The sequence below is a fragment of the Procambarus clarkii genome, chromosome 27 (assembly GCF_040958095.1).
Source record: "Procambarus clarkii isolate CNS0578487 chromosome 27, FALCON_Pclarkii_2.0, whole genome shotgun sequence".
Taxonomy (NCBI): domain Eukaryota; kingdom Metazoa; phylum Arthropoda; class Malacostraca; order Decapoda; family Cambaridae; genus Procambarus; species Procambarus clarkii.
The window spans coordinates 17,139,710-17,161,829 of NC_091176.1; the positions used below are offsets into that span (position 1 = coordinate 17,139,710).

General features: G+C 39.6%; 1 protein-coding gene across 1 annotated transcript in view; it reads left to right on the top strand.

The window, feature by feature from the left end:
- The window catches only part of LOC123753587 (RYamide receptor), a 111,628-nt gene that overhangs the window by 57,355 nt on the left and 32,153 nt on the right, over window positions 1–22,120 (top strand). Inside the window, exon 2 of the mRNA XM_069332114.1 lies at window positions 19,206–20,153. Coding sequence (XP_069188215.1) covers window positions 19,581–20,153 — 573 coding nt within the window. The 5' untranslated portion in view covers window positions 19,206–19,580. The remainder of the gene's footprint in view (window positions 1–19,205; window positions 20,154–22,120) is intronic.

Sequence of the window (22,120 nt, forward strand, 5' to 3'; positions counted from 1 at the left end):
GAACATTTCATATTCAATGACTTTGTTATTGGGGCATAGCGGACGACCTTCCTTCAAGGGGGACATGAAGGCCGACACTCTGACACTCCACATACAATCACCAGTAAATCTGCAAAGTGTAAAGATGCTAATTCCAACCATCTGGCCTCCATCCGTGGACAGACTAACAGACATTCCATTTTTATTGATATGTAGACGAGGTATCCGGCTCTGCCCAGGTCAGATACTGTCTCTGTCTGTCTGTCTGTCTGTCTGTCTGTCTGTCTGTTTGTCTGTCTGGCTCTCTCTCTCTCTCTCTCTCTCTCTCTCTCTCTCTCTCTCTCTCTCTCTCTCTCTCTCTCTCTCTCTCTCTCTCTCTCTCTCTCTCTCTCTCTCTCTTTCTCATAACATTCAATATACGTGTCCCGAAAAACAAGATAATTTGTATTATTTCTATTTTAATTCAACGTTGTAAGAACGACGTGGTTACGTTGTGTGTGCGTGTAATAGAGAGCTGAAAATTTATGGCAAAAAAAATTTAAAAAGTATCTTGAAATCTAAACCCCTATTTCAGAATTCATAGGTGTCATTGGTACTTGCAACCGGAGCCAATCTCATTTAAGGAGGGGCATAGGGGGGTCGACCCCCCCCCCTGACCCCTACTATGACGCTCTCAATACAATCACAAATCACTATACAAATTTTCTTCCAACCTTGAGCAGACAGACAAACATCTACCCTCCAACTTTGGACAGACAGACAAACATCTACCCTCCAACTTTGGACAGACAAACATCTCTCCTCCAACTTTGGACAGACAAACATCTACCCTCCAACTTTGGACAGACAAACATCTACCCTCCAACTTTGGACAGACAAACATCTACCCTCCAACTTTGGACAGACAGACAAACATCTACCCTCCAACTTTGGACAGACAAACATCTACCCTCCAACTTTGGACAGACAAACATCTACCCTCCAACTTTGGACAGACAAACATCTCTCCTCCAACTTTGGACAGACAAACATCTACCCTCCAACTTTGGACAGACAAACATCTACCCTCCAACTTTGGACAGACAAACATCTACCCTCCAACTTTGGACAGACAAACATCTACCCTCCAACTTTGGACAGACAAACATCTCTCCTCCAACTTTGGACAGACAAACATCTACCCTCCAACTTTGGACAGACAAACATCTACCCTCCAACTTTGGACAGACAAACATCTACCCTCCAACTTTGCACAGACAGACATACAAAAATCTACCCTCCAACTTTGGACAGACAAACATATACATTCCAGCCTTGAACAGACAAAGAAGCAATCCGACATTCTATTTTATAGATTTAGGTTTTTACATATTTGTTTCCTTTCCTTGCTTGTCTCTAGTTGTAATTATTCTTCACCTCTTAATTATTCCTCATCTCTACCTTCTCTTTGTCATCAGTTATTGTTATTCACATTTACTCTAATCGCTTCCTTCTTCATCTCCATCACCTTTCCATTACTTTCCGTTTCTCTGTCTTCTTTCCTTTCCCACTTTTTAAAATTATTATCTAATTATTATTATTGTCAATATTCCTTTCATTCATATTGTTATTATTGTGCTCATTCTTCCTCTTCCTTCCCTTCTGCCATAAAACTCATAATGTCCGACAAATGAAGAATATTATAGCTGAAATATGGAGCCTCGTATCAATATATTACCAGGAAGACCTTTAATACTTCATGTTTGACTAGGGAGTCAAGCCTCGCTGCAGAGCCATTGTCTTCCTGGGAAAAGATGAACACTTGATTATGTATATTAAAAAAATAACAATTTCATTGTAAGGCCGTAATTAGTTTAAGTTAATTTTATAGAAGTGGATGTAAATACAATTACTGACTGACATCCCCAGAATCGTCTTGATAAAAAACACAGAAGTATGCAAGAAAAGAAAATTGAAGGAAATGAAAGTCACAAGGAATAAACTAATATATATATATATATATATATATATATATATATATATATATATATATATATATATATATATATATATATATATATATATATATATATATATATATATATATATATATATAAATGAGAGAGAGAGAGAGAAATGATTAGTCGATTGGTTGAATAACCTAATAGTGGGTTGGTTGGTCGAACAAAACAAATGGTTGGTCGATTGATTGAACGAACGCTTTGCTGGAAAGCCGGACAAACGAATGAACGAACGAATGGTTGGCAGGTTGTTCGAACGAACGGATGGTTAGGAGATAGAACGAACGAGGCTGGTCGGACTCCCAGTTGAGAGGAGATGGGAGGTCCTTGCTCTCTTCAACATCCTGACAATGACATAATCACAATGGAAAGTTATGTATTTTTTCCGCTTCTATAATAATCGAGTGAACCTTCAAAAGGTCAAGTAAACAGGAGGGAGACGAGGAAGAGTGAAGGGAAAGTGGAGGAGGAGAGAAATTAAAAAGATAAAGAAGTAGGAAGAAGATGCACAGAAAGGAGAGGAGAATAATGTGAAACAAGAGTAGGAGGAGGAGGAGGAGGAGGAAGGTTATGTAACCTGAGGTGAAGAAAGACAGGAAATAACTGGATAAACACTCGAAAGAAAAGAGAAGATGGAAAAAACAATTAGAAACAATGATGAACAAGTTGTGGAAAAGAAGGATAGAGAAGATGGAAAGGTAAGACGCTGTGACGGCAATGCAGGATAACGGTAGAACAATGGTGCAAACTAAAGAGAGACAGAAATATTGGTTATAATATACTGACAAAAAATACCGATGCTAGATAAGGCTCGATGCTAATTAAGGATTAAGAATCAGTTCGTAATACTCCAATCTGATGTTTCTGAAAATTGATAATACTCAATTATTGTTGCAGCCGACTTTGGTTGAAGGTTGTAAATGTTCCAGAATTGCCCTGGTGAAGGTTGAGAAGTTGAAACTGGAATTGAAATGTATATTAAGGAATATAAACACATTAAAGAATAACGCAGCTGAAGCTGTGCTCTCAAGTTTAAATACAACGTGTTTATATATATATATATATATATATATATATATATATATATATATATATATATATATATATATATGCGAACAAGCCTGAATGGTCCCCAGGACTATATGCAACTGAAAACTCACACCCCAGAAGTGACTCGCAACTCGGCTACCATCGGCTTTCGTCCGGTCGTGATGGTCGAGTGGATAAGGTGTCCTGTACACACCAGTTGCATTGCTCCTGGCAGTATGGGTTCGAGTCACTTCTGGGGTGTAAGTTTTCAGTTGCATATAGTCCTCATGACCATTCAGGATTGTTCGCATTTGTGTTCCTCACGTGTGCCCCAAGGAATGAGGTGATTTGATAAAATACAATACCCAAGATTTCGATCAGAGTGCCGGCGGGCTGATGGACAAATAGCCTCGGCTAATATCAGCTTTTGTCCGGTCGTGATGGTCGAGTGGATAAGGTGTCCTGTACACACCAGTTGCATTGCTCCTGGCAGTATGGGTTCAAGTCACTTCTCGATATATATATATATACATATATATATATATATATATATATATATATATATATATATATATATATATATATATATAAACGCCTAGAAAGAGATGTTGTTGTCTTGCCTATATACTTTAACGTTTAACGTTTAACGATGCATAAGCAACAGGGCTCCATTAAGGAACATATAATCTCTTCCCACAACCAAACCATCGCCAGAGAAATCCTAGTAAACAACACAGAAATCATCGATAGATACAGCGATAGCAGGCGGCTTGACATTTGCGAGGCACTACACATCAAGAAGTCAACACCAGCAATCAACAGCCAATTAATGCACAACTATATTCTACCCACCTCAAGACTCCGCTCCAATATAGAAGCATCAAGAAATATGGACCAATAGGCTTTCTACAAACACTTCTATTCAATACCCATTGTTTCGTGTTCTGTCTTGTGTTGATGAAATTAATACCCTATTAATGCCACCTCTTGTTCTGTCTTGTGTTGATGAAATTAATACCCTATTAAGGCCACCTCTTGTTCTGTCTTGTGTTAATGCCACATCACCCCATCCACCTCACTCAAATGTAGATATAAAATCGGAGATGCGTAAGTTCTATTCAGTTGTGTATTTGTAAACTAAAGTCTTTGAAAATGTAATAAGTTTTACGAAACGCGCTCGTGTCGCGTCAGACTAGAAATAAAAATGAATTTTGGAGAATTGATTTTTGATTTACCTCCAACAGTGAAAAGAAATGTAGGAAAGATTGAGAAAATTCGTGTTAGAATTATTAATCTTACTTTTTCGGTCATATTTAACAATATATGTCTACAGGAAAGACTGCTACCAAAATATACTAATATATATATATATATATATATATTTCGTCCTGTACATGCGCAGTATGATACCATACATACAAATCAATTTATGACTAAATACACGGACATAAGTAGCAATAAAGCGGCTACAAATAGACATTCAGACAAATTTGCAAAAGGTTACAATCATGGTGCAAAATTCTTATATCTCGCCAGAATATCATTAACCTCTCCGTTGCGACACATCTAGGCTACTTGTTCAGGAAGAGTCCTTATATCCGTATTTCTGTGAATACATTGTGTATCCATCAGCGGGCAATCAACCTAATGGGTGAGGGTATGAGACCTTAACATTATCACATACGTGATAAGAATCACGTTAATAAGAATATCACGTTCATACGTGATATTCTTATTCACGTTAATATCAAGTTAATAAGAATGGGACCAAGTTTACACCTTGTCTCATTCTCATTAACACCTGTTCTATATTCCTAGTAATATTTATACCCAAGCCTGAAAGGTTGAGAATGGCAACTAATGCTCAAGAATGGCCTAATTAAAGGTTGAGAACGCTCCACTTATTCTCCAACTATTGTCTCTCGAAAGACTACATGTTAAATATTTACTGAACAGAGGGCAGAGTGGTTATCTCAATGGACTAGCAATGCAATGGACTCGAGATCGATTTCGTGTTGGGAGGGAGCTTAATTTTAAATTACACTAATTCTCAGAGAATAACCTGGCTTACCCCGGCTTTGTGGTAAGGGTCACTTCCTATAGTGACCTTTAGGCATTGGAAAGTTCCCCCCCTGTTATTGACGAATTGCATTGCAAAGCTTCCGCCAGAACTGAACAGAAGGAAGTTAATCCTCAACTTTAATTACCACACTCAGTGGGGGTTCACTATTAATCAAGTGTCTTTATTATGGCATCTGATTTTGTCTTTCTTCTGTAAAGGTTTTTTTCTTTCCTCTATAAATACTTTTCGGTTTCCTCTGTAAATGCTTTTATATTTCCTCTGTATACGTTCTTCTCTTTCCTCTGTATATGTGTAACTGAATTGGCCCTATCGTCAGACCCAGTGTTTTCCATGGTTAATTTCCAATGATTGTGAACCCGCAGACCTGAAGAGGATGGATGTGAGGATTGAAGACATTGCTCATCACATCACGCACTTTACCTCATCACCAGTTGCTTAATGTATCCAAGTTAACCAAATGACCCACAGTGGAAACAATAACCCACAGCAGAAACAAGTCACCTTTTCTGTTAGACTTATGGGCCTCGGCGTTCCATCAGACATCCATATATCTTTGTACCTGCCTTCCTGACCTCCACATCAACTGATAAATAAGGTGAATTAAATCCTGTAGGATTTCATTGGCAACTTGGCAGGGTAATCCTTTTTTTGTATAAACTACTCGACTACGTGTGTCTCTCGCAGCCCCAGCACTCCAGCCACCTCCATCCAAAACCCACATGCAATCCAACGTGAACAGCCCCACCGTAGACAGTGCAAGTGCAGTGTGTGGGTGTATGGTGCAACAACAACACCATGCAGTAACGCTCCCCTTAGCACCAGTGGTGATTCCCAATGCGAGTGACATCCAATTAGGGACACCCATGTCAACAAATGGCACGCGTCTCACATGGCAGGCCCTACGAGTTGCAGTGGTTCTCTGCCTTGCTGTTCTAATGCGGGTGTAGATGCGAGGAGGTGGAGGCTAACAGGTACGACCTGCTTGGCCAGCACTGAGGAAGCACAAGGGGGATGGCACTCGAGGCAAGGTAAAGCTAATAACATCACTAAGACGAGACTAACCACAGCTGGATGTCCAGCACATAGAGAGCTTTCTTGATGATCTCCAACTGTGCTGAACCTACTGGTCACTCATATGGGGGATCACTTTGTACTTCAGAAAGACTGGTAGGCAATTCATGTGGGACTACACATGCGTATCAACCTTGGGTTAACACTTTCATTGACTTCAATATCCACATCCGGATGATGATGCCACCCATAAGTACATCAGCCAAGTCCCGTAAGCACAGAGTACTTGATCAGTAAAATTTTGTCTCCATTGCTTCAGACACTTTGGGCCATGGTTAAAATGGAAACAAAATTTTCGAAGGATCTGGGCTCTAAGCTCATCGAAATAACAGGAGATTCAAGAGCTGCTAGTTTCCTTTTGCAAGCACCTCAGGGTGGCAACACAGCGGGGAACACACACATATTACATTCAAGATTCCTGCTCATTATATGAGGAGCTCGGGGAACTTGGCAGCCTGTGACTTTGTTCTTTGTAACTTCGTTCCTTTTATGTCCCAAATGTTGTAATTTTTCTTGGGTAAAAATGCTTTACAAAAATGAGACAGTTATCAAATGAAAGATATCAGACGCAACAATCCGCGGCCCATCTGAAATGGTATACTTTGGCAGCTGCTACAGAGTACGTACATAGAAATATGGGATCCACGCACATGTCATATAAGTTGTCAACCACACTATCGTGGAAATAAACATTTCATACACATGGGCAATAGGCGACTCGAACCGATGACTCCCCGCAAAGGCAAAAGCTCTTTCGCCCCCCCCCCCCTCTCTCTCTCTCTCTCTCTCTCCCTCTCTTTCTCTCTCTCTCTCTCTCTCTCTCTCTCTCTCTCTCTCTCTCTCTCTCTCTCTCTCTCTCTCTCTCTCTCTCTCTCTCTCTCTGTCTCCCACTCTTTCTCTTTCAATAATTATCTTTCTATTAACAACATTATTAATTAACTAAAACTGAAATTTTAAATGTATTCCGAAATAACATATACTAATACATCGATTCACAGACACACACATACATACACGCACACAAGCAGTGATGTGGTGGAGGCTGACTCCATACACAGTTTCAAATGTAGATATGATAGAGCCCAGTAGGCTCTGAAATCTGTACACTAGTTGATTGACAGTTGAGAGGCAGGACCCAATAGCCAATGCTCAACCCCCGCAAGCACAACTAGGTGAGTACAACTTGGTGAGTACACATAGCGTTCATAATTCACAGTAGACAGACCCGGGTTTCATTCCCGGCTGAGGCAGAAACAAATAGGCATAATTTCTTTCACGTAATACTTATGTTCACCGAAGAGAAAATATGTATCTGGGATTAGTTTCTTGTTTAGGGTTGCATCCTGGTAATCTAAGTGTGTGTGTATATGTTATGTCTGTGTGTGTGTGTGTGTGTGTGTGTGTGTGTATGAGTGTGTGAAAATCAAGAAAAAATTAACATGTGATGAATAATGTGAAAGTATATGATGACAAAGTAAAATGAGACTAAATTGTTAACGTGCTTCTGTGCAATTCCATTTCAATACATCTTCAGATCTATTGCTAAAAGCTCAGTTTTCTTTTTATTTCCTTAAAAATGGATTTGATAGGAAATTGTTTTAACATATGGGAGACAAACCACCTCCCATTCTGAATTGATACAGAAGTCCCCTTCCCTCCCTGAATCTTCTATGGCATAACTCTGTGGGAGGGGTGAGTCCAGGCATCTGTGAATGCGACACCGATCGAAGCACCAGCGGCCTTGTTAACTGGTCGAATATTCAGAGGAACCCTGAGAAACTGCAGGCTTTCCACACGAGGCTGGTCAAACAGTAAATGCATATTTATCATCTGCACTTACGGATTTGTATCTGGGAATTTACGTTTTTTACATGAACTGCGATACTCATAATTTCTCTGTTTCTGCCTTCTTTCTCTGTATTTTCATCCATTCTCTTTCTCTCTGTCTCCTCCCAATATCTTACCATCTCTCCCTCTCTCTCTCTCTCTTTCTCTCTCTCTCTCTCCATTTATCTATTTCTATTTCGTTCATCACTACTGTTACTGCTGTTGTTCGTCATGTCGTGGAATGATCGAAGTTCATATAAGTTGAAGAGTCTGAAGATCATAGCGCACGGAACATAGCACTTTTCCCCTTGTCTCTCAATCCCTGTAATGTCTTCCCCCTCGTCAACACACTGTCTTGAGTGTGTCAAGCGGCTGTGTGAAGACGCACCAACGTCTTATCTCTTATTCTCTGCTGCTCTGTGACGGTAAAACACTCGAGAACGTCTCTCTGTTTCTCCCATTTGCATATAATTTTTGTGTTGTTTCTTAGTTTGGTTGTTTGTATTCCATCACGGCCAAGACGCTCTGAAGCAGTTTATCTTTCCTGGGAATGGATGTATTCTACTTGTTTTTGAGACTTGCAATTTTGTTGTATCTAACCCTAGTGATGGGACAAGACGCCTCCCGGGGCTCTGATCATTTGTTTCTCTCCCTCGTTCCCTCCTTAACATGCTTTCATTCTCTCTTTCTCTTTCCCAGCCTCCTTCCCTCCCTTCTTCCCATTTACCTCCCCTCTGTCCCGTTCTCTCTCTCTCTCTCTCTCTGCCTTTCTCCCTCCAATCTTTTCTCCCATTGAGCAAAGCATGTTCGACAACTTTGGAATCAAGTCGACTCAACATTATCGCGTTGAATCAACGTTATCCGTGTCATCGGCGGCTATTGTCGACGCTGAATCATTCAACGGCGATAACAGCCGGGAAAATAAGGTTGTCCATACACGCTATGGACAACCAGCTTGAGAATGACTTGAGAATAGTCCAGGACGGACCGAAACGTCGTCGTCCCTTCACCTTCTAGTGTGTGGTCTGGTCAACATATCTTCAGTCACGTTATTGTGACTCATCGTCTGCACACATTTCATCATTTCACTCTATGACGTGTTAACATCGTCGTTTTGACGTGTTATTTTCCCTCGCTTTGGCGTGTTATCATCGTCGCTTTGACGTGTTATCATCGTCACTATAACCACCATCACAACTTTGGCAGCTACATATACGGTGGCCCCTCCTGCATCGCCTCTACCACCATCACCATGCTCTCAACTTTAACTGTGTTCACAGTCACTAGTGCAATCACCATCGCCAGTACAATCCCCACCACACGTACAATCCCCACCTCCATTACAATCACAGCCTCGTTGCTATCACGTGAGCTCGTACAAGTCAATGTTAGCAGACGGTTCGCAACTAATGCGGAATGTAAAATGCCAGAAGGATTGCAGGAAACAACAAGAAGACCTGAACAATCTCCTGGAGCGGGCAGACACGTGACTGAGAGAGAGAGAGAGAGAGAGTGAGAGAACTATCAGGGGGGAAAAGCGCCAAGCCATTACGACTATATAGCACTGGGAAGGGGTCAGGATAAGGATTTGGGATGGGACGGTGGGCAAGGAATGGTGCCCAACCTCATGGACGGTCGGGGGACTGAGAGAGGTCAGGCCAACCATATACACGGTAATGGAGAAGAGGAAAAGGAGACAAGGAGGAATTTAAGCCGTAAGAGGAAAGCCATTATTGATCCCGGAAAACAAACAAGATTTAGTAGATATATGGAAATCTGGTCAACAACACCTGGGCTATGTCAACCAGATATTCTACCGCTTCACCCTAACTTCAGTACACTTCAGCCCCTTTAATATCTGTCAACCAGATATTCTTCAGCCCCGTCAAGAATATCTGGTTGACAGAGCCCGGCAGCATGGGGGGAATTGTGACATGGAATTGTGAAACCCTGGTTTGTGCTTGTGGGAAGCTGCGGGAGCCTTGTGAGGGCACTAGCACTCCAGGTTGCATTTCTTTTTAAGCCATGTCATGGCGCAGTTGACTAAGGCGCGTCTGGGATCATCCCGGACGTAGGTTCGAACCCTCATCACGCCCCTTGTGGATTTATTTATTAAAAACATTGTTTAGAAACCTAAATCATTGCTCCTTGAAGGCAATCTACACTACATTTGTAACACCAGTACTGGAATATAGAGCACCGGCATGGAATCCACACTTTATGAAGCATAAAACCAAAACTGAAAAAGTACAAAGGTTTGCAACAAGATTGGTGCCAGAGTTAAGGCGGTTAACCTATGAGGATAGAATAATTGAACTAAATCTCACAACCCTAGAGAACAAAAGAAACAGAGGTGATATGATCGCAACATACAAGATACTGAGAGGAATAGACCAGAATAGAATAAGGTAGACCAGTACAGGCCCTTCAAATTGAGATAAAGTAGCACAAGATGACATAGGTGGAAGCTAGAAAAGCAAATGAGCCGAAGAAATGTAAGGGAAATACTCGTACCCTGTTCGGGTGGACAGCAAGTGGAATGCGCTGAAAGAAGAAGTTGTGGAAGCCACCTCCATCCATAACTTTAATGCCAGATTCGACAAAGAATTTTAAGGTCAGAATAGTTAAATTGTAACGTAATATGTACCACTAGACTGGTAGGTGGGGCATAAATAGCTAGACCTCACTTCCCCGCAGACTAAGTACTTAGGTAGCTACTGTTAGGTAAGTACCCTCCTCGCCTGACTCCTCTACTGCCGATCTCACAGGAGTACTAAGCCAAAGAAGTGTATATCTCGCCCCGGATCTTTTATATCACTTTGGGTTAAGCTCCAAGATCAAGAATGAGAACCCCACAAAACATTTAGGATAAACCCCAACGATGGTCGTCGACGGATTGTGTAGAGATGAGAGGCATTAGTTGGGGTTGAGGGAAAAAATGAAGAAGCGGAGGGGGAAGAGAGAAAGCGAAAGAGAATGGGAGCGATTGCAATGGAGGGAAAATCAACAATAAAACAATAGGGACATTCTTGGCAGGAAGATAGTGTGTTGGAAGCGATAGTCGCTGATTGTGTTGGCCGCAAAGTGTTGAAGTTCTGTGGCCACACAGAGCCACTATTTAGAAGCCACTGGGAATGAAAATGTGCACAAAATAGACCAAAATGGAAACACTGACAATAAAAGAAAGAATTCAGAAGTCAAATATACAAACTTTCGCAGAAACTGCGGCATCTGCTGCTATTATATCAGTGAAGGTTCCGTATTGTCCCGACTGGAGGGAGGTCTCAGGCACAAATCCACTCTCACTAAAATCAATAAGAGGAAATGTGAAAAATGACCTAAGAAGGGAAACTTTGATATTAGAAGTGGAATTCCAAAGCGTGTATTCTCTGGGAGAGTGAAGAGGTTTGCCAGCCCTTTCGGGGGATCTGAGCAGCTTCACCAGTCCTCTGGAGATGTGAGTAAGATCGCCAGCACTCTTGGAGTGTGAGGAACTGTCCCAGCCCTCTAGGGCTGTGAGCAATATTATTAGCCCTCAGGGGAAGTAAGCAGCGTCACCAGTCCTCTGAGGTGGGTGGGGGTTATCTTCTTGAGGTTATCTTGAGATGATTTCGGGGCTTAGTGTCCCCGCGGCCCGGTCCTCTACAAGGCCTCCACCCCCAGGAAGTAGCCCGTAGCAGCTGTCTAACTCTAAGGTACCTATTTACTGCTAGGTAACAGGAGCATCAGAGTGAAGAAAACATTTTGCCCATTTGTCTCCGCCTCCACCGGGGATCGAACCCGGAACCTCAGGACTACGAATCCATAGCGCTGTCCACCCAGCGGTCAGGCGCCCAAGGTCAGGGTGAAGACAAAACGCAAAAACGTTATTTGCAATATAAGGATGAATACACGGAAAGAGTTCAGTATTTATATCAGGGAGATAAGATGGCTGGTGTTTATCACCATCCTCCTTCCTTGACTTAATCTTACCCTGTCCTCACCTCACCTCACCTCACCTCGTCTCACTTGACCTGACTTGACCTGACCTGAACTGGTCTGATCTGGAGTGGCTGTGTTCCTTCTCACGTGGCATATGATATGGATCAATGGATAGGAATTTAATCGAAGTTTGATTACAAATATTTGTTATACATAAGTTTCGACCACGATAACGTAACTTTCATTCTTAATATGCATTGCATTTGTACTTATATATATATATATATATATATATATATATATATATATATATATATATATATATATATATATATATATATATATATATATATATATATATATATATATATATATATATATATATATATATATCTTTTAAGGGTCTGAGCGGTGGTGCAGAGGGTTAAGGCGTACCTGTTATGCCAGTTGCTGCAAGGCTTCTGTGCTGGCTAGGGTTCGAGTCTCCTGGTGGGAAAGTGTTCTAAAGTTGTATACTTAACTCTCGTGTTTAGGAGAGTTGTGCCATATATATATATATATATATATATATATATATATATATATATATATATATATATAACCACATGTGAAAAATAGAAAATGCTTAACGCTTTTTCGGCTAATTCGCCTTCATCAGAGCACAGTAGAAACTTTCTACTTTGATATATATAAAACCCAATATAGTCATTCTACTATGCTCTGATGAAGGCGAATTAGCCGAAAAAGCGTTAAGCATTTTCTATTTTTCACATGTGGTTATTCTGCATACTTGGATCAGTGTTTTTGTGATCGTATATATATATATATATATATATATATATATATATATATATATATATATATATATATAAGCCTATACTTGCATAAACCACAAGTGAAGATAAACAATCTTTGGACAACACCCACCAGTGGGACTCGAACCCAGAAAGCACAACTACCTTCCAGTAGCTGGCATAACTAGTATGCTTTAACCCACTACGCCATCAGACCTTACAAAAGAAGTAGATAGTTCGAGATATATATATCTCAAACATCTCTACCTCCCGAAGGCACCAGATGAGTGAGGGGTCAGTCTGCAATTTTCGTCAAGCCACTGTCAATGTGAGAGAACTCGTGTCCAGCTTATAAGCCCAAAGATTGTTAATCTTCACTTGTGGTTTATGCAAGTATAGGCTTATAAGCTGGACACGAGTTCTCTCACATTGACAGTGGCTTGACGAAAATTGCAGACTGACCCCTCACTCATCTGGTGCCTTCGGGAGGTAGAGATGTTTGAGATATATATATCTCGAACTATCTACTTCTTTTGTAAGGTCTGATGGCGTAGTGGGTTAAAGCATACTAGTTATGCCAGCTACTGGAAGGTAGTTGTGCTTTCTGGGTTCGAGTCCCACTGGTGGGTGTTGTCCAAAGATTGTTTATATATATATATATATATATATATATATATATATATATATATATGTCGTACCTAGTAGCCAGAACGCACTTCTATGCCTACTATGCAAGGCCCGATTTGCCTAATAAGCCAAGTTTTCATGAATTAATTGTTATTCGACTACCTAACCTACCTAACCTAACCTAACCTATCTTTTTCGGCTACCTAACCAAACCTAACCTATAAAGATTGGTTAGGTTAGGTTAGGTAGGGTTGGTTAGGTTTGGTCATATATCTACGTTAATTTTAACTCCAATAAAAAAAAATTGACCTCATACGTAATGAAATGGGTAGCTTTATCATTTCATAAGAAAAAAATTAGAGAAAATATATTAATTCATGAAAACTTGGCTTATTAGGCAAATCGGGCCTTGCATAGTAGGCCGAAAAGTGCGTTCTGGCTACTAGGTACGACATATATATATATATATATATATATATATATATATATATATATATATATATATATATATATATATATATATATATATATATATATACCCCACCCCCACCGCCTCTGTTTATGAATGATAACACTTTAGAGTGATTCACAACATATCATTTTTTTCCTTGAAGTCCCACCTGTCCAAATGCTTCATGCAGGTATTGCAAATTCAAGTAACTGTTAGTAGAACGAAAACACCTAATTTAATCAATCTTAAGCCTAGATATATAGAAAATTCTAACATACATTCATATGCAGCGTCGTCACTCAGTCTTCTCATGTGTGGGCTGGGAATCTAATATGTGTTAATACTAAGGGGGGGGGAGTCAGGCGTTGCTCGGGTTGCGGACGCCACATTTTCACTACTTACTATCCTCATCACTGTAACCATGTTCACTATCTTCATTTATGTAACCATCTTTCTTACACACTCTCCATCACAGTAACCATCTTAGCTCTTATTTAACATCTTAACCATCTGAATGGTATGCATGGTGATTAAGGGTTGGGAATGTGGCCAAGAATACTTTCAATATGAAATTACTTAGTCAATAAATATATTGAACCCCTTAACAATCTTATAAACTCATCTCATATTACAAGTAAGCAGAGGTTGGACGCATGAGGAACCTTGGTCAGTATAATGCAAAACCCAATATAGTTTTTTTTTTTCTGGTGAGTTTAATTCTACCAAAAAAGTGTCACTTTTCTAGTACTATAAGAAAGTCAGTTTCTCCATATAACCATTCCAACATTTGCATTTCATAATGTAGACTCTCTCTCTCTTTCTCTCTCCTTCTCTCTCTTCGCCTTATTTCGAAAGAGGATCCAATTTTGACCAACAATACATCCAAATTTGACCAAATTTCCATGCTTCCAATGGAATCTTTCAATGACTTTAATGCACTTTCTTTCTCTCTCTTTCTCTGTTATTAGACCAGATGGTGGAAATTTTATTCCCAAAATTATATTCAGTCTGTCATTATTACTTTCTCTTTTCTCGCTATTCCTCGCACACATATGCTCTGCTCTCAACATGAAATGACCTCTCCATGAACAATCCAGTCAATACTTTCCTTTCAGAGACATAGAGAAAATACAGAGTGAAAATTCTCTCCTATCCACTGGTAGAAAGGTCTATGTTTTCCCGTGATTTCTGGGACGGTAGAGCGAAGTTCTCCCTTCATGCAGGTCGGTGTCCAATCCCCAATTGTCCAAGTGGTTGGGCACCATTCCATTCACCCTGTCACATCCCAAATCTTTATCCTGATCCCTTCCAAGTGTTATATAGTCGTAATCGTATGGCGTTTTCTCCTGATAGTAAGGTTTATTACTTTCCGCCAGCAACGGTTTCTTGTCATCAAATAATGATTTCTTCTCCATAAACAAATCTCTTCACTTTAAAAATTGGTCACTTTTCCACACATTCGTCTTCCCTCCATACACTCTCTGTAGCCCACACATACTCACCAACACACACACACACACACACACACACACACACACACACACACACACACACACACACACACACACACACACACACACACACACACATACACACAACAGATCACATGCATTAGGCAGTGATGTGGTGGAGGCTGACTCCATACACAGTTCCAAATATAGATATAATAGAGCCCAGTACGCTCAGGAATTTGAACACCAGTTGATTGACAGCTGTGAGGTGGGACCAAAGAGCCAGAGCTAAACCCCCGCAAGCACAACTCGGTGAGCACCACCAGTCGAGTACACACACACACACACACAGTGATCACCCTTTCCCCCCACACTTCAGGTTCCATGGATCTCGCCTCTCCAGATACACATGGATTTATTGATTATATGATGTTCTACAACAGACGTGGCCATTAAGGTAGAATGTATCCAGCAGGAAAACCTTTTCTGTCTTCCAAGAACGGCGAAAGTGGTTCGTTATGCTACTTGGGTGCTCAGCATAGTGGGTTGCTGAGCGCCCAACCGCACAGAAGGACTGGACTCATTTTGCATGTGAAGCTCTCTCTCTCTCTCTCCCATCTCCCTTTCTCTTGCTCTCACTCTCGCATATTTCTTCCCTCCAATAACTTCCCAAAACTTTGCGCCCTTCCATCCCGGCCCTAAAGAAACTTGACCGCATATTCCTCAAACTTGATGTGCTTATATTTCAAGAAAATTGCCCTACTTTTGTTTAATTTTTGTGGGAAAACAACATTCATTTTGTGTTGTATGAAAGGTAGAGGCTCGCGGTATTGGGAGAGATCTCCTAATTGGATCACGGCATCGTTTTTTTCTCAGTAAACAAATATTTATAAATAGAGATAACTTGGAGTTGGGAGCCGATGAAAATGGAGTGACCGACCTTTGTCCACCAACCTCTGCTGTTTACCTATATATATATATATATATATATATATATATATATATATATATATATATATATATATATATATATATATATATATATATATATATATATATATATATATATATATATATATATATGTCGTACCTAGTAGCCACAACGCACTTTTTGGCCTAATATATATATATATATATATATATATATATATATATATATATATATATATATATATATATATATATATATACATATATATATATATATATATATATATATATATATATATATATATATATGTCGTACCTAGTAGCCAGAACGCACTTCTCAGCCTACTATGCAAGGCCCAATTTGCCTAATAAGCAGTTTTCATGAAGTAATGTCTTTTCGATTACCTAACCTACCTAACCTAACCTAATCTAACGTTATCAGCTACCTAACCTAACCTAACCTGTAAAGATAGGTTAGGTTAGGTTAGGTAGGGTTGGTTAGGTTCGGTCATATATCTACGTTAATTTTAACTCCAAAAAAATAAAATTGACCTCATACATAATGAAATGGGTAGCTTTATCATTTCATAAGAAAAAAATTAGAGAAAATATATTAATTCAGGAAAACTTAGCTTATTAGGCAAATAAGGCCTTGCATAGTAGGCTGAGAAGTGCGTTCTGGCTACTAGGTACGACATATATATATATATATATATATATATATATATATATATATATATATATATATATATATATATATATATATATATATATATATATGTATATATATATATATATGTATATATATATATATATATATATATGTGTGTGTGTGTGTGTGTGTGTGTGTGTGTGTGTGTGTGTGTGTGTGTGTATATATATATATATATATATACGGTATTGAACAGCAATATTTGGAAATTGGGGGATAATACATATAATCAGCGATAAATTAATTCCGAAAAAAGCAATGTAGATTGCTTCTAGACGATGAAGATAAACTTTTTAAATCTGAATAGAAGTTGCCTAAAGAATGGCAAATGTGGTTTAAAAACAATGGGTTCTGAAGCTTGGCACTGATGATAGAAGTTTTCAGATATCTGATGGATAGTTCTGAAATTACAGTCTGAATTTGAAAAAGATATGAGAGTCTTGAGTTATATGGATCAAAAGCCAAAAAGTCAATGAATTCAGAATAATTCAAATATGAATATATGAATTTCTCTTTTTCGAAATTAGGCAAAAAGACACTGCAATTTATTTTTTAGAAGTGTTAGCAATCATACATATAATTTTTTCATGCATTGTCTTCCCCTAGTGGGTCTCAGTTAGATTATAAGTTCAGTTTTGGTCGCCAAACTATAAAATTCACATGACTACACTTTCACGAGTTCAGAGAAGGATGACAAGGGAACTCCCAGGAATTCGAAACCTTTTGCACGAAGAAGTTAAAAAATTCAATTGACATTCTCTAGAAAGTCGAAGAGTTAGGAATAACATGACTGAAGAATATGAATGGATAAAAGGTTATTACTAAAGGAGAAATTAACGTATTAAATATTTCAAGAAAAAAAATAATTTGAAAAACTAATTACTGGGTAACATAATTGACGTGAGATAAAATGATTTTTTTCAAGCGTCGGTTAAATATATATATGAATGAGTTTGAGTGGATATATTTATATAAAGGAACTGCTTCGAATAGGTCAATAGACCTGTAATTTCCTTAATTCTTCTGTTTTTATGTTCTTACATAGAGAATATGTGTTTTTCGTATTTTATTAAGATATCAAGTATCTTTTTGCATTTTATTAAGATATCAAGTATCTTTTTGCATTTTATTAAGATATCAAGTATCTTTTTGCATTTTATTAAGATATCAAGTATCTTTTTGCATTTTTATGCGAACAATTATCCTTTTGTTTCATAAAAAGGAAAACCATCATCGTTCACGTTTTTATGGTGGAGAATATGTATCGTTATTTGAAATTGAGAACAAATATATTTTTGTGGTTTCTGAAATTGAGAACAAATATATTTTTGTGGTTTCTGAAATTGAGAACAAATATATTTTTCAAGTTGATGTCAAATATCTTTTTGTGTTTTCTTAAATTGAGAACAAATATATTTCTCAAGTTGATGTCAAGTTTTTGTGTTTTGTGAAGTGAAGAACATGTATCTTTTTGTGTTTTTTGAAGTGGAGAATATGTAATCTTTTGTGTTCAGTGAAATGGAGAACAATTACATTATTTAGCTTTTGTTTGTTCAGAACACGTATATTTTTGTGTTATAAAGCATTATCAAACATTTCTTGAATGAGGTTTACAGGGAAACTATTTATCTCCTCCTCCTCCTACTCTTCCTTTTCTTCCTTGTCCGGTATTTAGAAGATGCTGACAGGTACCAGAAAAAGCTAGAATTCTGCTAGAATTTACGTACTTAAAATTATCTGTTAGATTAAGGACCTGCCTGAAACGCTGCGCGTACTAGTGGCTTTACAAGATAGTAAATACTATGCTATGTATTCTCTCTAACCCAATGTACCTTCTTGTATATAAATAAATAGATAAAAAGGAGTGAAAGGGAGGGTGAAGCAGAGGGGAGAGTGAGAGAGAGTGATTGTAGATAGGAGTGAGGGAGAAAGGTGAGAAAGAATGATTAGGAGGAGTTCTGAGGAAGAAAAGTGAGTAACAGGTCTGAGGGAGCGGGGTGACGTAGAAAGGTGAGGGGTAACGGTGATGGATAAGTGTGAGGAAGTATGACAAAGGAGAGGAGTGAGAGAAGGTTGAGGAAGCACGGTAAGGAAGAGATGTGAGGGAGAGAGGTGAGTGAGGGACATTGGTGAGAGTGTTAAGTGGGAAGGAGAAGGTAGAGGAAGGTCTGTTGCAGCGGTGTATGAGGCAGATCGAGGAAGAGAAGTGAAGTAAATTTGGGTAAATAAATTAAGTGAAAACGTTAAGTTGAAACTCTTTATTAATGAGCAACAAATGTCCTAATCATTAAATACCCGTAATAAACTAATAAATTTATTTGTCTTTCCAGAGGATGTCTAAGACTGTTAATCAACGAGAATAGACAGAGTTTATGCAACACAATAAAGAAAACAGTCTACGCACTATACTGACGAGAAAAAGTCTAAAAATAGCTTCCCCCCCCAAAAAAAGAAACTCACCGTAAAGGCAAAGAAGAAATTTCTTCTTGGAATCAGCAGTTTAAGTTAATATTAAAAGTTAAGATAACCTCAACGTTGTTCATGAAATTAGTAGTGTAGGTACAACTTAAATAGTTTTTCGATGATATCCCTCTCACTCTTGGGCTCCTACGAACGAGCACGACAAAACACGAAAGGATGTATACCAGAAATAAACGAAAGCCAAAATCCGCTCAGGCATTCTGTGCTATAGACACCAACAAACTATGCTTGTAGATTATGTCAGACAGGCAAAGTTTATCTCTGTTAACTTCAGTATGGAAGCGAATTCGTCTGTCGTTGGGGAAGGGACCACCACTCTGCACCTGGAGTCCTTCACCCTTAACAGAAAACCTAACAGTGTCGAGGAAATCCTTAAGCGATGCGACGAAGAGATTCTGAGTCTTCTGTACCGACCCAATGAGACCGAGCTGTGGCTGAACGAGAGACTCCTGCTGCCGGAGTACACCCACTGCGAGTACTGCAACATCTCCCAGGAGGAGCTGGACGTCCTCTTCTATTCCGGTGTATGTGTCCCCTCCGACTACGCCTACATGCCGCTCATATACCTCGTGTACGCCTCTATCTTCCTGTTAGCTCTCCTGGGCAACTCTCTCGTCCTCTACACCGTCGCTTCCAACCGCAAGATGCACACCGTAACCAACCTCTTTATCGCCAACCTGGCGGTCGGGGATCTCCTCAGCATGGTGTTCTGTGTCCCCTTCTCCGTAGCCTCCATCATCGTGCTCCAGTACTGGCCCTTCGGTGAGGGACTCTGCATCATTGTCAACTACTCTCAGGTGGGTGTTCAGAGAGAGAGAGAGAGACAGACAGACAGACAGACAGAGACAGAGATGACTGAGGAATATTGGAATAAGATGAACGCAATTGTAATTCTAAACTATCTAGGTTTTCTTCAATTGCATGAAACGTACCGAAGAAGCGTTTAATTATTATGTTTACTATTTTTTGGGGGGAGCAGGGTGTTGTATTAATACATGATGCAGAAGAGACATACACATATAAATACGACTAAGGCTTCGAATGGCTTAGTTCTAAGGCGAACGTTCAATACTGCAAGTTCATGGAAGTACATCTTGGCGAGTACACACACACGCACACACACGCACACACACACACACACACTCACACACACACACACAACAACAAAAAAAACTCTAATGGAAGCCACTAACCCGCATCAAACATTACCGAGAGCATTTCAACTAATCCAAAACAGAATTCATTGATTCCGTCATTAATTTAAATGGCAGCATCCACCGTATCTACAAACTACAACATTAGAAATAAATATTTAACTAATGCATTAATAATTACATGTAAAATTCATTCCGCGTTTGATCACCCTTATTGACATACTTGTTGAGTACTAAGTTGAACAGCTGAAATTTGAAAGTGAAAACCATTCTTTTTTTCAACCATGTCCAAGGGGCAGTGAATCGGTGGGGACAATGGGTTAATTATTGTTTGTTTAATATGTCGATGTTCCGGTGCATTGCTGGTGTCGTGGGGTGCATGGGTGTGTAGGGTTGTATGGGTGTGTCGGGGTGAGTGGGGGGTGTGAGAATGTGAATTTGGCGTTTGCGGTAGTGGTTGGGCATGTGGGAGGATGTGTGTGGTGTCTGATTGGATATGTGGAGGAATGAGAGCGTGTTATAAATTTATGGAGTACGAAGGTGTGTGGATGGACGCGTCAATGTGTTGTTGGAATGACAGGTGTGTGGGGTGAATGCGTAGGTGTGTGATTGGGATGAGAGGTGTGTGGAGTAGATGCGTATGTATGTGGTTGGGATGGCAGGTATAGTGGTGGATGTGAAGGTATGTGTTGGAATGACAGGTTTGTGAGTGGATGTGAAGGTATGTGTTGGAATGACAGGTTTGTGAGTGGATGCATAGGTGTATTGGGATGACAGGTGTGTGGGTGAGAGTGGGAACTGGTTGTGTTCCTAGGAGAGTTTCCATCTTTATCTATCTGTATCTTTCCCCTATGTATTTAATTTTGTTTTATTTAACATGAGTGCTATCTCCTCCTTCTGGAATGAGAAAAACAACAGCAGCCAGGAACAGTAAGACCAGTACGTATAGCTAGAATAATAAAGCTGAGACAACAATGATGCATTGATGACCGTTCGAACGAGAGAGAGCGAGAGAGAGCGAGAGAGAGAGAGAGAGAGCGAGAGAGAGAGAGAGAGAGAGAGAGAGAGAGAGAGAGAGAGAGAGAGAGAGAGAGAGAGAGAGAGAGAGAGAGAGAGAGAGAGAGAGAGAGAGAGAGAGAGAGAGAGAGAGAGAGAGAGAGAGAGAGAGAGAGAGAGAGAGAGAGAGATTTCGAAGGAAAGAGAGGAAAGGGCTAACTTTCGAAAATTGACAGACAGATTGTAAATAAGTCAAGAGAGACACTTCAAAGTCAAGAGAAAACTACAATTAGAAACAGGTACTGAAACCACCCACATGAACACATCTTATCTAATAGGGAGGAATCAGAAGCCCAAACACTAAAACCTATTTGTTTCTGTTAATAAATGCATCAAGATACTTATGCATCGAAGGCTCCTGTAAGGGAACTCTCCAGCCTCGGACGAGTAACGTATCAAAGTGAGGATGTGAGGCAGACGGCTGCTCACCTGCACGTGTTCGCCACACTGATGATTAATTAATTTGCCGGGAAGGTGACATTGAACGAAGTTGTCGCCATGCCAAACACAGCAGGTGTTCTTGATGAGATAATTATGTATTTCGTCATGATCTC